Source organism: Gopherus evgoodei, chromosome 8 (genome assembly GCF_007399415.2).
Source record: "Gopherus evgoodei ecotype Sinaloan lineage chromosome 8, rGopEvg1_v1.p, whole genome shotgun sequence".
Lineage (NCBI taxonomy): Eukaryota > Metazoa > Chordata > Testudines > Testudinidae > Gopherus > Gopherus evgoodei.
This window is the reverse complement of record NC_044329.1, coordinates 94,783,897-94,801,055: the sequence shown is the minus strand read 5'-3', so window position 1 is coordinate 94,801,055 and position 17,159 is coordinate 94,783,897. Positions and strand designations below refer to the sequence as shown.

At 40.4% G+C, this 17,159-nt stretch overlaps 1 protein-coding gene across 2 annotated transcripts in view; it reads left to right on the top strand.

Annotated features, from left to right (window-relative positions):
• The window catches only part of CACHD1 (cache domain containing 1), a 210,530-nt gene that overhangs the window by 145,109 nt on the left and 48,262 nt on the right, over positions 1 to 17,159 (top strand). For both annotated transcript variants that reach the window (XM_030572407.1, XM_030572408.1), the window contains exons 6-11: positions 2,571 to 2,715; positions 4,093 to 4,309; positions 8,401 to 8,550; positions 9,725 to 9,958; positions 13,063 to 13,212; positions 13,790 to 13,913. In XM_030572407.1, coding sequence (XP_030428267.1) covers positions 2,571 to 2,715; positions 4,093 to 4,309; positions 8,401 to 8,550; positions 9,725 to 9,958; positions 13,063 to 13,212; positions 13,790 to 13,913 — 1,020 coding nt within the window. The remainder of the gene's footprint in view (positions 1 to 2,570; positions 2,716 to 4,092; positions 4,310 to 8,400; positions 8,551 to 9,724; positions 9,959 to 13,062; positions 13,213 to 13,789; positions 13,914 to 17,159) is intronic.

Sequence of the window (17,159 nt, the reverse complement as noted above, 5' to 3'; positions counted from 1 at the left end):
ATAAACTAGGGAATAAGTGGTTGGATGATTCAGATAGCCATGCTAATAATCTGTTTATGATGTAACCCTGTTGGAAAGTAGTTTCAGTACAATTTTTTTCCTCCCTGGGCTCTCGTGCCCTTCACTATATGCACTTAGCACCAATGCATAGAGCAACCTAGTGAGAGGTAATATTAAGTTATACCTACAATTGAATTTCACATCCGCCATTTTGAAATGTATACTTCTTTGCAAGTGCTGTAATGCAGAGTTACTGGGCCTGATCTTGCAATCATTTCTCGGAAGGAACTCCCCACTGATTGCAGTGGGAAGTTCTGCCTGTCTGGAGACTGCAGGATTGAGGCCTACTTCCCTTTTGTAGAAAGGCCTCTGAATTCTCTTAGTTACATTTTTTTTTAATGCATGGTTAACATTGGAAGTAATGGACTACTTAGGAAGGCCTTACAGCTTTGTAATTTGCTTTCCAGCATAAGAAGGCACCTCATGGTGGTCTTTTGAGAAAATCTAGTCACCTTTGACTCTCTTCTTGTATATTAGCTAACCTTGCTATATAATGAATCTTACTGAGGAGATATTAGTTCATACAGGAATATTTCCATATTAGAGAGAGACGATCATAGAGACTGAAAAATGTGTTTTGCTTATCTGTCAAAATTGAGCAATTTAATCTAATGTGTAAGTGTTCATAGTCATCATGTATGATCTGAGTGGCTGGGCTTGTTTGAACATATTGTGGTCTAAGAAGAGTGTGGTGTAAAGATTGAGAGCCAAGAATAATTGAGTTCTAATCTCAGATCTGACAAAGACTTCCTCTGACCTTGTGCAAATTACTCAATCTCTGCTTCAATTTCTCCATAAGTAAATTAGAAATATCTTTACCAGTATTTACCTGAGAGAGTTTGTTGGATGAACTAGTTAACCTTTAAGTGCTTTGAAGATCAGAAGTACTGTGTAAATGATAGGTATTAATACCACCGTAGAGCTGCAGCCTATTCTATAATTAAGAACTGGTTTGTGCCAGCTGTTTATTTCAATGCCTTTTCTAAAATATTCTGCTTTTCCTCTAACAAGACTTCTGTGGATGATTTTGATGTACTAAAAATTAGATCCCAAAACTCATGCTTAAAGTCAAGTAGTTTTAGGTCTACGCTAACAGGGAAAAGGGTTCTGTTGTTTTTACTTCTTATTCAAGATCCTGCTAATTTGTTCCAGCTTTGAGACCCTGAAAAGAGATCTTTGGTAAATCTTTCTCACATACCACACGGTATCAAACTATATCTGAACATTTCACCAAGTAGTTTGATGTTGGCAAGCATACACACGAAAACGCTAAGTGCCTTTAGCAGACTTTGACAAATTTTGATAATCCAGTTTAAAAATGCACAGATAAGAAGGGCTTGTGGAGCATGACCTATGTGCATTACATTCCAATGCATTCATAGAAAAGCCCTTCCTGGCAGGAGCCTTATTCTCACTGTGTTAAACCAAACCTACTGTGCTAACGCAATTATACACAGCTTGCACAGATTTTTACTTGTCATGTAACCAGCAAACATCCAGTATTGTATTTATCTCTCAATATGGTCAAGACTGACTGCATCATGAGGCAGTTACTCCTTGTCACTCGTACTCATTCTGTTTCCAAAATCTTTGTGTTGTGTGTGCTGAGATAGTTACATACAATTTCCCTGAAACACTGTCACTTCTGGTGCTTTAACAAAACAGATCATTCACTGCAAGTTGCTGGTTGATAACTAAGGCCAAATGTTCCAAAATTAGGGCCTAAAATTGGGCACCTACATAAGCAGACACCCAGATAAGAGACCTGATTATTAGTGGTGCTGAGCACCCCCAACTCTCATTAGAGTCAGTGGGAGGTGAGCGTTCAGCATCTCTGAAGACCAGTCCTTTTTAGTTAAGTGCCTTAAACAGGCTTTAGGTACCTAATCTGCAGGTACTTACACTTGACCATTTAGTCTAAATATTCTAGCCACTGTGTCAGTTGTGTGGATCATTCTATAGTAGCTGGAATCTTCTTTTAGTCAGTTATTGTGCAAGGGACTTGTTCAGACTGTGTCACTGAGTTAATACACTTTTACAAAAATTACAGATTGTAGAACCTCTGGACGTCATCTGCCAAAACAGTCACTGTGTGGCCTTGTTGTTGTCTTTCCTCTTCCCTGTCATTTGTCAAATTAGGCTCCAATTGTGCAAACACTTTTATGTGCAAACTTAACTTGACTCGCATGAATCATCCCTTTGACTTCAGTGGAATTACTCAAAGGCCTGAAGTAAAAAGTAAGTGGTTGCAGGATTTGGACTTTAGATTGTAAACTCTTCGGGGCACGGACCTTATCTCGCTGTCTTTGTGAACCCTGCTACCTGACTAATGCTTCCTAGCCCTGCAACCCTGCTCGTAAACTCATTAGGTTAACTTTTCAAGGTATTTTTTCGCTAATGTAAAATTTCATGAAGCCAAGCAATTATTCCTTTTATTTTCAGTTGTATACTACTACGGAAACTGTGAGCTGAGAGGTCATCATGATGTCCATATGTTTGTGTCATTTTAGGCCTGTCTATGTCTCTACGGTTAGACCCCAGTCTAAGCACATAGTTATCATTGTGGACCATGGGGCTTCAGTCACAGAGACACAACTTCAAATCGCCAAAGATGCAGCTCAGGTTATTCTGAGCTCTATAGATGAACATGATAAGGTGAGTTTGCACTAAGCCACTAGTGTGTCTTTTCTTAGTTTTAACCATCCCAAGGGGTGAGGAGGGAGGAGATTGTTTACATTTGTCTAAAACAAAATCATATTTCTGAGTTATTTATCTGTAATGCTTTCAGCTTTTTAGGAAACATTTTGTAACCGTTTTTGTAATAGGAAGCATTGTGAATACAGTGCATTAGGTACAGGACCAGATGTTAAGAAAGCTGTGTACTAATCCCAGCTCTACCATTTGGCACCCTAAGTGGCCTTGGGCAAATCATTTAACCTCTGAGACCATTTTCCAGGCTGTGAAATGAAGATAATTTAATTCACTACCTTACGAGGATAGTGTGAAACATAATTAATGTCTGCAAAGCTCCTAGAGAGTTTAGATAAGAGAAGAGGAAGGCTAAAGCACAGGGTCTGGGTTCCATTTTGCAGCTATGTTGCAGACATTCTGCATGACATTGAGGTCACTTTACCTTTCTCTGCCTTAATTTTCTTCATCTGTAATATAGGAATAAGACTTAATGCATGGAAAGAGTTTTAAAATCCTATGGTAGAAGGTACTATGGTTCCAATTCAGCAGAATACTTAAGTATGTGCTTAAAGTTAAGCATGTGCTTAATTGTTTTGCTGAATCAGGGGCTATATGAAGGAGAAATATTTATTATAAGTTAAAACAACACTTTTATTAATTATGGCAGTAACTTGGTAATTTTGAAATCTGTTTTACAGTTACACATTTACTGCTGTTGCAGTATGCAGCGGTGTTCTTATTCTGTCACTACTTTTGCATCAGTCATAGCTCATAATAAAGTATGCCACTTATTTCATGAAGTGTATTTTACTGATACATTTAATAGTGCAAAGATTATCACTGCTTTCTTTAATTTATCCACAGGATAAAAAGTGGTGGTGAATTTGGCTCACTTTCAATAAAATATTAAAAGTACAGTAAGTTAGTATAGAACTCATTATGTTTGCCTGTGGAAATTTCCTAGTTTTTTTTCCGCAAGCGCTCCATTTTTCTGTAGGCACTGGAGATTTATTGAAAATGCTCTCTGCAGATTTGAGGTTGAGATATCTGTAGTTTGCTTAGATTTTTTTTGCCTGTGAGAGTATGGTAACTATTATGTGTGAGCAGAATGAAGCAGATTTCATCTGAAAAAAAAAGGCCAGAGTCTCTTTTTACCTTAATCAGCAGAAGTCTAATCCTTTTCAAATGTGTGATGGATTTATGCCTCATGCATTTTATTTTTTAACAATTGGTTTTAAATCCACGGAAACTCATCTGTTGGCTTATCATTGTGTGTGCTATATCAGTACATAAAAAATTATAAATGGTAAAATAATCCAATATATTTTCTGCTCTTTTAAGATCTCAGTGCTCACCGTGGCAGACACAGTAAGAACCTGCTCACTGGATCAGTGCTATAAGACATTTTTGTCTCCTGCCACTAGTGAGACAAAAAGGAAGATGTCCACCTTCGTTAGCAGTATAAAGTCATCCGACAACCCTACCCAGCATGCAGTGGGATTTCAAAAGGCTTTTCAATTAATACGAAATACTAACAATGGCACAAAACTGCAAGGAAGTAAGTCTGTTTTTATACAATCCTTTATATTATTTTTTTTAAGTTTGCATATTTCTTTTTTTTTTGGTCTAAATTGCTCACATTGACAGGAGCCTGGGCAGGGCAGTGTGTTGTTAAAAGTATTTTACCATGTCGATCAAATATCATGTACTGGATTTTAAATCCACTTACTTAGAGATTGCTGAAATTGTTCATTACATTTCATTTGCTTCTTCCACCCACTGTCCTTTACCTCCGTTATCTGTAATATGTAATTATGGGGATGAGTTGCCAGATCTTTGAATTATTTCACAGATGTGGATCCTTTTTAATGGTAATCATTAGCACAGCAAACTTCTTTCACTGTCAGGTAAAATGCCCATTTGCACAGATGTTCTCTGGCTATGTAAAATCCTTGGGAATGTATTAATATTTCTAATTAAAAAAACCCCATTCACAGAGAACAACCACTGTGCCTGAAATATATGATATTTATATGTATATGTGAGGGAGGCTTAACTGTTTTCTCACTCATCAAAGAAAATCTGCTTGAATTTTTGTGTGTAAAGACATGTAGAGTTACTCATATCTAGTCCCATACTTTCTGTTTGACTTCAAAAATAAATACACAGTAGCCAAACTAACAAAGATGTCTGGGAGAAGGTAAAGTGGGTGGCAGATTCTACTGCCCATAAGGCTTTTTTTTGGTTGTTTTTTTCTAAAGGAGGGGTGAGAGTTAAGACTTATGTACTGTAGGAACTGATGGCATTCAAATTGAGTACACCTCTACCCCAATATAACGCTGTCCTCAGGAGCCAAAAATCTTACCACGTTCTAGAGAAAATTGCATTATATCGAACTTGCTTTGATCTGCCAAAGTGCGCAGCCCCGCCCTCCTGGAGCACTGCTTTACCGCGTTATATCGAAATTCCTATTATACTGGGTTGTGTTATGTCGGGGTAGAGGTGTATTTTTTCCATCAAGCACTGTCACATTTTCTCAGCCATTTCCACATTCCCAGTGCAGGGTGGAGAAACTGGACTAATTTGGGGGTTTGGTTAGTTTTATTTTGGATGTACATTTAAGGGCTCACTCCAGACTCTTTTCAAGTGAATGGGAGTCTTCCCATTGTTTCGAATGGGCTTTGGAGAGACCCTTAACTGAAACTTACTATTAAGAAAGCAATAACACACATCCAAAGAGCCTAGCACTCGATCCAGAGCAATGGAGTGAACTGTGCTCCCATTTCACTTTGTACTCCTCTAGATTGTTAAGCACTGGGATCTGTTGAGCTCTAGGCCCAACATATCTGAGGCTATCTTGTATTTATGTCTAGTTCGGCTCAAACATAGGTTTTGTCAAGGGCAGGCTTTTAACTTCTGACAAAGTGAGGGAAATGTCGCCACCTGATGATGATAAATCTAATGCAGCTGAAGTTGGCTGGAGTAAGTCTTGCTTAGTTGTTTCAAAGAATGTTGGCTATAGATTCTTGCTCATGTATGTAGCATTTCATGTGTACTGGGAATAGAAGATACTGGCATATTCTGCCATGTGAAAATACATGGATTTATTTCAGTTTCATGGATAATACTTGTTATATTTTAGGCACTGGTACATAAGGACACATTATTTGAAGCTCAAAGTTCAGTGCACGTTCTCTCCTTTTAAGGCTTTGTGTGAGAACAAAAGAATCTTTAAGGTTTATAATGTGTACAACAAACCTGAGCGCCTGAGCGACAAGACACAATGATTCTGAGAAGAGGATGTGTGATGCACTTCCATTTTCTTGTAAACAATCTTCTTGTTTATTTTTTGTTTCTGATGCAAAAAGAAACAAGACAATATTATTCTTTTTTACTGTGAATTTTTAATGTCCTGTTTCCTAAAAGAATCTGCAGGCATGTCGGAGAAACCATTCACATGCAGAAAAGTAAATTAATAATGGAAAAAGCTGAGGCATTCCTGGTGTGTAAGATAAGAATTATACTGAAAAGATGGACGTTTCTGCATTCCTCGGCCTTCTGCCAATATTTATTATATTGGTGTCACCAGCAGCTCAGTAATTATTTTGCATTCATGTGGTGCCTTTAATCCCAAAGTATTGTAAAGTGCTTTGCAAATGGTATATATACACCACAGCACAGAACTCCTGTAGCTTCTGGATTTACAGGATGCACCAGGTGGACGAGTAATGCACAGCCTGCTCCACAAGTGGAGAAAATTTAAAGACTGGGCTCTTGGGAGAGTTAAGGGCTTTGTATTGTAAAATGTTTGTTTGTTTTTTCCCCAGTGCTATTGTAGGAGGGAAAATGTGGTTCATTAACTGTAAAGGAGAACTGGCTAATAATTATCATAAAACCTTTCCTGGAAATAAGAGGCTACTCCTGGAGGGGTGTTTTTTTAAAACCAGATTAGATTTTAAAAGCTGTCTCTAGTTAAAGGATGGGGGTGGGGGGAAGGGAGAAATAAAAAAGGAAAGGAAAATAGAAGTTTCAGGTGCTTCTTTGCATCAAAAAAACACTTTTGATTTAAATTGTTTTCAAGTCATTAGTTCAGAACACACAAAACAGCGAACTGGTGTTCAATTTTTTTTATTTTAAATCAGTCGGGCAAGACTTGACATTTCCACCAGCGCACATCAATTCAGAGGTAGGCTAGCCATCTTTCAGTAATATGCTCCAGTGTGCTTTGGTGCTGTAGGACCATTGTATGATCCCTAACTGATACATAAGATGCTTTAAATGCTGAGGTATAAGATGGAGCATAAGCATTGATTTGAATTTTCTTGAGGCTTTGAGGCAGGCCATTAACATAAAACGTTCTTTACAGCTTGAAAAATATGTTGATATGTGTTCAGTCTAAGTAGGGCAAAATGACTTAGTGATGAATGGTAAGTATGTGTCATGTCTTATTCTTCAAACCTTATACTACCTGTAACATATAATGTTGCATTTCCATAGTGCCTTCCATCCTTTAGGATCCCAAAGATCAAGTGGTGGTGGTGGTGTTTATTATTGTTTGTTTATTATTGTATTACCATACTACATAGGAGCCCTGGTCATGGATCCCATTGTTCTAGGAGCTGTACAAACACATAAGCCATGGATTAAATTCTGACTGCCTGAGCACTAGAGGGGGTGAGGGTGTAAGAATATTTTTTCCCCACATTACCATTGTACACCCCTTCACTTAGGCAGCCAGAATGCCGCCATAGACGTCATCTCAAGTTAGTGCGACCAGAGACATTCCACCCCAAAATGGGGTCGTATTGGGAATTGGTGGGAGACATGGTGGGTGATCACAGACAGGTGGTCACCAAAGTACAAACGGAGGTGTAAGAGTTACTTTTACAGACAGCTGCTGACAACTGCCACTAGTGCAATAACCCTCCACACAACTCCTGCGTTAGCTGGAAAGCCACCAAGAACTCTTTAAATGTCGGAATCACTCAAGTGGATCCATCCTTGGAGTGAGACATAGCAGACATTTCACTATTTAGCAGTGTAGGACAAAAAGTGAAGAATACTCCAACCAGGCAAAATGACATGGAGATCTAAGGTAGGCAAAATGTAATTACCTATAGGGAAATTGTATTATTGGGGGCTAACACCCCAACTCCTGCCACAGGATCTTGAGTAACTACATGCACCTTAGGTCTCAGCTAAGAGAAGGCTCAGGGCTGCCCCTGTGGGATGAAGCTATTCCTCTCAAGGGAGGAGTGTCACTATATTGAATCACCGGAAGAACTTTCTGCAGGACCCTGTGTTTCTTGAATGTTTCCCTTCCGTGTTCTGACCAGGACAGAACTTGTCTAGCCTAAGAAATCTGGTGAGGTCACAGCCTGGACTAGAAAATTGTAAGTGTGTTAGAATGTGTGAGCTGAAACTTGTGAATCTTTGTTAGCTGAAACTGGGGGAACTGAAAGTGCATTAGGAATTATAAAGGCCTTAACAACCACACAGTGAGTGTTTTCATCCATTTCATCCATTCTTATAAGTAAGGTTGTTGATAACTTCACATTTATCTTTTTACTGACATAAGGATTTTACTGCATTGCTGAATGTCTCAAGTAAATTGGAATCTAATATACTGTCTGCCATATTTCTGATTAGATACAGATATGGTCATAATTTACCTGTCAGCTGGGATTACATCAAAAGATGCTTCAGATGATGATAAAAAGACTACTCTCCGTGTCATCAATGAAGAAAATAGTTTCCTCAATAACTCAGTAATGATTCTCACTTATGCACTCATGAACGGTAAGAAATGTGTGCCAAATTTCTGGTAGATTAAAATTCTCTGGTAACCCAATGCAGTGTTATTCTGTGTCTGTTTGAAAGGGTCAAAAGTGAGTTTTGGCCCTTAGAATCCAGAGGTCATTACCCAGATTATAACAGTTTCCTATTTGGGGCATAAAACTACTTAGTCATATGTTTGCAAACTGAAATTCAAATGATCTGATTTATATATGTTGCCTGAAATGCCGAATGCCAAGCATCATGGGGCAAATTCATTACATGGTGTAACTGTAAACTTTGCTGGAATCTCACCCTCTGACACCAAGACTGAATTTGGAAGTTTCCTTATTAAGGCCCCAATTCAGCAAACATTTAAGCGTATGTTTAGCTCCTATTGATATCAATGGGATTTAAGTCTGAGCTTGAAGTCAGGCATGTGCTTAAGTGCTTTGCTGAACTGGGTCTTAAGTCAAGAATAAAATTAACTGTGCACACACTGACACCGTGGAATCATAGTCCTTTTTTCAAAAATACCTGTAGCACAGAAAGCAGTAGACTGTGTTATTAGCATGGGTTGCGCACACACCCCATCAAGGGAAGCTTATACCTGGCCTGTGCATGCAACCCACACTAACACACTGTATGGCTGTATAGCAGTTCAAATTCCCATATGGGTCCCCACTTTCAAGAATTCCCTTTGTTAGGTCATCTGCAGGGACTGAATCCTGGCACATCTGTATCTAAAAGCATGAGACTCTATTGCTTGAGCTAAAGGACAAGGTCTATTAACTCCAACGCTGCATAGCAGATTCATAAATCTCTACATGGACTAGCCACTGGCAGGAGACAATGGGTTACACAAAGCTCTCTGTTTAAAAAAAAAATGGTAAAAAATATCTAAATAGTGACGTGGAGCAGCCATCTTGAGTTTCTGTACAGTGGAAGATTATCTGAGTGGACACCTTTAAATCCTACAGTGACTGATTATACCTGCGTTATAATTCACCCAACCAGTCACTAAACAGTACTCCACACTTCCACTTAAATAGGCATTCACCATGTTCAAAGTAACTGCATGAGCTGGCAACACAAAGTACGTACTGTACTGTAGTTTTAATTTGGAGTAAGATGTAGGAGACTCAACTGAAAATAAATGTCTTTCTCCTCCCTTATCCTGGCAATATCTCTTTTTCAGAGGGAGTGACAGGCTTAAAAGAACTGGCATTTCTCCGAGATCTGGCAGAACAGAATTCGGTGAAGTATGGAGTGCCTGATCGAACTGCCTTACCTGTGATCAAGGGGAGTATGATGGTCTTGAACCAGCTCAGTAACTTGGAAACCACAGTGGGTCGATTTTATACAAACCTCCCCAACCGAATGATTGATGAGGCCGTCTTCAGTCTGCCTTTCTCCGATGAAATGGGAGACGGTAAGCGCTTAGAAAATCTTAAATGGAGCAGGTAAAAAGAGAGGTTAGGCTTCTGCCTGCCCAGCTCCAGGTTTCTAGCCAACAAATAAGGGGGTGCTTTTAGGTTTGTCCCTAAGGGATGTGTAAAATTAAGTCCTTCATGCAGGGATTACATGTAAAGTTTTACGCCCACCGGGGCCTGTTTATGGAAAGTGTGGTAATGTGACGTTTAATGGATGTAGGTTGAAGGGTGAAATGGACTCTCACGGGCATACTTATAATTTGGATTTGTGTAGGAAACTCCTCTGGGCTTGTGGGAGCATGGGTCCAGACTGAAATGGCAGCCACGGCCGCTCCAGTTGGCCCATTCAGCGCTGGCATTGCCCTGTAAGCAGACCACGGGTGCATAGGACAGCATAATGGAGGAAGTGGCTTTCCTATCAGATGCCAAAAACCCCCTTCCTTCCTCAGATACTGGAGCCATGCCCACAACTTTGTGAGGGGTTGTTCCTGCTGGCCATTTCCTTCTTCTTTTCCTTCCTTCCTTCCCCACAGTAGCTGAGGTATGGAGCAGCATCTCACCAAACAGCTTAGCAGCTACTCTGGACTCTTTACTCCACACCTTCCCAGGTTTGGAAGAGTAGGACTCCAGGAGGTTCCAGCAGTCATACTGGGGTAGAGAAGGACCCAGCATTTCAGGTGGAACTGCTAAATATTTGACCAGATTGCCTGTTCTGATTAAGCTGTGCTCAAAAAAGACGTAGGAATGTGGTTGTCCTCAGCACAAGACAGAGCCGTCTGAAGCCTGGCATGAATGGTCATTCTGGAAGCCAGGGATCAGCAGCAATATCCTGGTTACTACACCATGTTTACTGGGGGCCAGGAGGAGGATGGAATCAGAGTCCCTGATGGCTCTACATCAATAGAGTGTTTCCCCCAATACCGTTGCCCAGATCCACCAGTTACAGACCACTTTGTGCTGATCTTTCGCACTTGTGGACGTGAATCTGACCTGTTACTTAAGCCCTGTATAAACCATAATGTTCACATGTTTTATTTTACTTGGTTGCAATAGAGAGATCAGATGGGACAATGCAGAAGATGAGGGGATGATGTCATGTGTAAATGTTTGCCTAGGACCGCAGGAAACATGCAGCCAGTTCCGCACAAAGCCCTCATAAAAAGTGCATGGGGATGCAAAGTGTTCCACATGTGGCCCCTTTCACATGTTTATGGGAGGAGTTGGAACTTGGAGGATCTTTAATATAGGCTGTTGCACTGGCATAAATGTCATTGTGAGACAGAGTACTAGCCTGTAAAGCAATGCTTCTCTGCCTCCTCATGTGTCTGTAAAGTGAGGAGAAAAAAACCCTACTTTATAGGGGAGTCGGGAATGGCATTTGTGTTTTCCCAGTACTTTGAAGATTTAAGGTGCTATGTAATTACTAACTATTAGAATTAATAAGCTTAACTCCTGCATTTCTCTGGACATTGCTTTCCATTTTGTTGTGTGTGATGTTATGGAGGGGGGATTAAGGAGTATGGCTCAGCAGGGTTTCCAGACCTGGAAGGCAGGTGGTCCTTGGTTGCCACCTGATCAGAGTGACTCTTGAGAGTCTGAAGTCCTCTGTGTGTTGTGAGATTGCTCCTGGACGTGCTTCTTTCATGCAGAATGATAGCCTAGTTTTCCCTTTTCTCATCACTTTCTGCGTGATGCATTGCCACTCATCTCTCACACATCCACATGTACACCATAAGGATTATAAATGGTACAACTGAGTAGATTTGGCTTACATAATTAGGAGTGTGCATGGGTTTTTTAAAATTTTTTTTAAAAAACCTCATTTATGGAGATGAATTTGATATCTGCTTTATATTAAAGGGGTGAGTGAGTTTCCATATGGCCATGACACAGAAAGTAAGACAGTAATGGACTGCTACATTTTTACCTCAGGCATTGAGAAGTTTCTAAAAATCATTGTAATGCTTTTGGTTATAATACCCAGTACAATGGCTGTGTTGGGATTTAGTTAAGAAGAAGAGGCTAACATACTGCATGTATAATCAGATGAGCAAAATTCATCCAAATTGATATTTTACAAGAAAGATTTTTTTGTTCTTGTTAACATTTTTATAGCTGCATGGGGGGAAAAAGTAAAAATGCAGACCTTAAGAAAAATACGAAAAAGAAAAAAAAAGAGAGAATTTAGGTCCTTTTTATATTAATTCACATTCTTGTCCCTAAGGCATCTAACTGTGCCGATGAAGGAACAAAATGTAAAATGCATTGTTTGTTTTAATAACTCATGGTATATTCAATGTACCACCTTAACTCATCACCAGAAAGGTAAAAAGTGGCTAATAGGAGGATGGGAGACGGGGAATACAACTGTTGTAGCATAATTAACTTACTTCCTAAACCTCCCGTTCTCAGCCTTCCATCCCGTCGCCAAGCCCCGACTCCCACATTTCTACTGTTAATTGCTAGCAGCAGTTCTATATTCTGACTTTAGAAGTGCTGTCAGTAAGAGATGTCAAAGCTGGTAGAGCTTCTGTTATCTTTAATGCTGTTATTTAATCATGAGCTTCAAGCATTACCATTGTTTGACATCTATCATTGAAAGCATTTCTTGAATCAGATGATCACAGTACTACTACTGATACTTCACCGGGATACCATGTCACATTGTCCTAGAGAAACAATTGCAACAAATGGGTTAAAACTGCCTTAGCTTTTACCGAGCTTCAAATTATACATATTCAATTTGAATTGAATATTGAATTATACATACAAATTCTTGAAACTGTGAATTACAAAGGGAATATGGAGTTGATCGAACATCCACTGAAACCTATGGGAGTCTTTTGACTTCATTTGAGAGTTGAATCGGGGCCTACTTGCTAAGTCTTTAATTTTAGCTTTTGAAAATACTCCTACGTGCTACAGCAGCAACTTTTTGAAAACTGAATATGCTGGATGGAAGGCTGTTTTTGTCACTTGGTTACACAAATTAACGTCCCCTCTTTTCTATATAGCATAGAACTGGTGAAGAACACACTTTGTATTAATTAACTGGCAAGTTCATTATTGCTAATGCTTTCTGTGCTCTTCCTTTTATCTCAAGGTCTGATAATAACTGTAAGTAAACCTTGTTACTTTGGAAACATGCTGCTTGGGATTGTGGGAGTGGATGTTAACCTGGCATATATCTTGGAGGATGTCACCTATTATCAAGATTCTTTGGCTTCCTACACATTTCTCATAGACAATAAAGGTGATTTTGTGGTTCAGATACATAAATGCATTATCTTCCTGTTTGGTGAAATTAGACTATAGAAAACCAACTCCTTATTCTGCTCCTTATTTGTAAGTAGAATGATAAAGTGAACAGTGCTGTTTATCAACAGATTATGTGTCAGTTGTTTAAGTAGTTCTGTCTAACAGTGATTGTTGGACAGATAGGGTATATAAGTAGATTTATGGTTTGCTTTTATTATAAAGGAGTGTTGATATAAAAATGGTGCTATGAAATAGATAGTTTTCACAATTGTAGTCCAGAAAGCCAAAACTGTAGCTTTTGCAAGTAAATTTGTTTATATTATAAGCTTTTTCACTTTTTATGCCGTGATCATTTTAGTCATTTTTTGTTTGAGTTAATTTACCAAGTTCTTAAAATTCTGTTGTCACTAAACTGCTTTATGATGTGATGGTATGGTTACTGTTAGAGTAGTTTCTTAAGTAAATTGGAGGACTTTTATACATGTAGTCAGTATATTTGTTTTTATGTTCTCTTTCTGCTTATTACATACTGTACCAGCCCTTCTACTAAACACATTTTTTGTTCTTTTTAGGGTATACTCTTATGCATCCATCCCTTACAAGGCCTTATTTGCTGTCTGAACCACCACTTCACACTGACATCATACATTATGAGAACATTCCAAAATTTGAATTGGTTCGGCAGAACATCCTTAGGTAAGGAAGAACAGAGACTCAGGTCATAGCTTGCTAAGATCAATGATTCACATGACTCAGAAGTGTTTGTACAAAACTCTTTAACAGGAGCTACTTTATAGAATTATAATTACTGTGTTTAATATTTCTGTTGCAGTAGTACCCAGAGTTCCCTGCTGGGATTGAGGACTCATTCTTTTGCCAATGCAGGACTGTGTTTTCTACCACATTATCCATTCTGTCCTTAAATGTGCCAAGTGATAGTTTCCACAGCTTCCTTTGGGAGACTTTTCTAATCTAATAGTAGAGCTGATTGTCAGGAAGTTTTCCTTGATAATCAGTCTGGATTTTCCTTCCTATATTTCAGACAGTAATTCCTAGTTAACACCCTCAATAACTACTCTCACTCCATGGGGTTCAAATAAGTAATCAAATTACTGTATACATATCTGCTACTTGAAATTTTTCCTCAATCCTTCCAGCCCCTATCCTCCGTGGAAATTTTTGCAGTTCTTTTCTGAACATTCTCCAGCTTTTAGATCTTTTTCAGTGTTTCACGTGCGGTTAGGCAGGCCATTTGTCCGGTTTTAAGCCGGACAGTCCTCTTTTTCTATGGTTCCCCGTCTGGTATTGATCACGGATGGGCGGTACTATTTTGAAGAGTGCTCTACTCTGCCCCCACCAGCTTGACATCCTATGCACTGTACACGTGATGTCACACTGGTGGGGCTCAAAGCAGCGCACTCTTCAAAATGGCATCCATGCAGTCACACCAGTGGGATCATGGTGGCGCATTCTTCAAAATGGTGTCCTCCATGCAGCGTGACTTCACACACAGAATGCATGCAAGGTCACACTGGCAGGCGTGGGCCCATACAATTACTGGAAGCACTGGAATGTCTGGGGATGTGGCACTGGCACCCTAGGAATGGTTGCACCATATCCAGAAAGACCCTGATCCTAATCCACTGAAGTCCTTGAGAGTTTTTCTGTAAACTTCAAAGGGCTTTTGAGTTAAGCTAGGTTAACACTCAAACTGCTAAAGCAGCACAGCTGCACCACTGTAGGACTTCAGTGTAGACACTCGCTACAGCAACGGGAGGGGTTCTTCCATCAACTTAGTACTGTCTACGCCAAGGGTTAGGTCTGCTTAACTGTGCTGCTCAGGGATGGGGATCTTTTACGCCCCTGAGCAATGTAGCTGGGTCAACCTAACTCGTTAGCATATACCTTTAGACATATGGGGAGAAACTCCTCCCTGCTCTATCATGTGATGCCTCTATGTGTGCAGCTTCACAGAAGATAGAGGCATACCCTCTATACCAAGTAGGGGTTGATGTGACCATACATGATTTAGAGAGAGAAAATTTGGCACTGGTCTATTTTGCTGGCTGTTGCCACATTGCTAAACCATGTGTGATTTGCTGTCCGTTTGGGCCCCTTCACTGTTACTACTTCTCAGTGTTCCGCCTCCCACTGAATATTTGCATTTTGGATTATTTGTTCTTGTTGAATCTCAATTTTTCTATCTTTATTTCTAAATTTACAATCCAAAAATGCCCCAATTAAAATAATGGTAGTACTTAGCGCTTACGTAGAGCCTTTCATCTTCAAGGGACTTTATAAATTTCAATCTTCACAACTCTTCCCTAAATTCTATACGTATCGTGATCCTTCACTTGCAGACAGGGCGGCTCTAGGCACCAGCAAAGCAAGCAGGTGCTTGGGGCAGCCCATTTGCAGGGGTGGCAGCTGGCAGGGATCCAGCTGGGAGCTGAGAACCAACAGGGGGCCCTGGGAGCTGTAGTTCCTTGGTTAGCTCCCTGCCTACAGAGCCAGCCCTGGAGCAGGGAAAGAACTACATTTCCCAGCATTCCCTTGGCTGCTATCAACAGGAAAGGGAGGGGGAGGGAGCATGGTAGCTGAAGCCTTATGCTGCAGCTTGCTGTGAATGGAGAGCTCCTTGCTAGAGTGGGGTGGTACTGTGAATGGGGGACAAGTGTGCCCAAGGAGTAGAAGGCTTTGGCCCAGGTATCCCCTTCAGAAGGCATCCCCAGACTGGAGTAGGGATACTGGTGGGACCTCACCTTGCAGCCCCCAAAAAAGGAATTGGGTGGACTCAATGGACAGTGCCCCTCTCTATCTGAAGCCTAGCAAGGGAGGTATGTGGATCCTACTAGAATTTAAAATGAAAAGTAAGGGAGGAGAGGCTATACTGGACCTGGGCAACTTCAGATACAGTTCCAGGCATGTAGGAAGATGTCCACTTCTGAGCCATGGAAGCAGAAATTGACCTTTCCTTTCCAGATTTAGCTAATATTCAGAAAGAGAATCTAGCACCTGCCTTCCAGATTTGAACACCTCAAAATTCAGGAGTGCTCAAGCTCAGTTTCGGCAGCTGTTACGTCATTTCTCCCAAATCAAATATACTGATCCACTGTAACTTGCTGTAGAAAAAGTAGGATAAAATTGAGCAAGAAATGCTTATTAGGACTGGAATTGCTATTTCCAACAGCCATTGCCTTTTTTATTTGTTTAAAAGGAAGACAGTGATATTGCATTGTCAAATTCCCCATAGAAAGAAAGAGTGGAACAAAAGAATAATAAAGGGACCTCAACTTTTCCTCATTTATGTAGAACAGTCTTATAATATGCATCAAGATATTCTCCAATCACACAAGCTGAAAATTGTTCCACTTTACTGCAGTTCTGTAACCATATGGGAAGCAATCCTGTCTGTGTTCTGTGCACATCCAAAATTCCTGCTGAATGACCCGCCCTTGGATCAAGTTACAAGTGACCCAGGGCTGGGGAGGAAGGAGGGTGCAGATGGTGGATGGGGAGAGCCCAGGGCTGGGGCGGCAGGGGGTGGGGGGGCACTGGTGGGGGGGAAGGAGGGAGCCCAGACCTGGGGCAGCACAGAGTATGTGTGTGGGGGAGAGCCCAGGGCTGGGGGAGCAGGGAGGTGCGGGGGGGGGGAGCCCAGGGCTGGGGTGGGGGCAGCCAAAATGTTTTTTGCTTGGGGTGGCAAAAAACCTAGAGCTGGCCCTGCTTGCAGATGGGAAAATGAAAGAAGAAGTATTAAATGATTTGCCCAAAGCCACAGAGGGAAATCTGTGTCCATATCAGGATTAGAACATGAAAGCTCCTGACTTGCAATTCTGTGCACGTACAATAAACTGAGCTCTGTTTGTAAAACACATCAGTTAGATATTAGAAATACTTGCTTTATTTTAGAGAAAAAATGTGTATGAAGGACTATGCAGG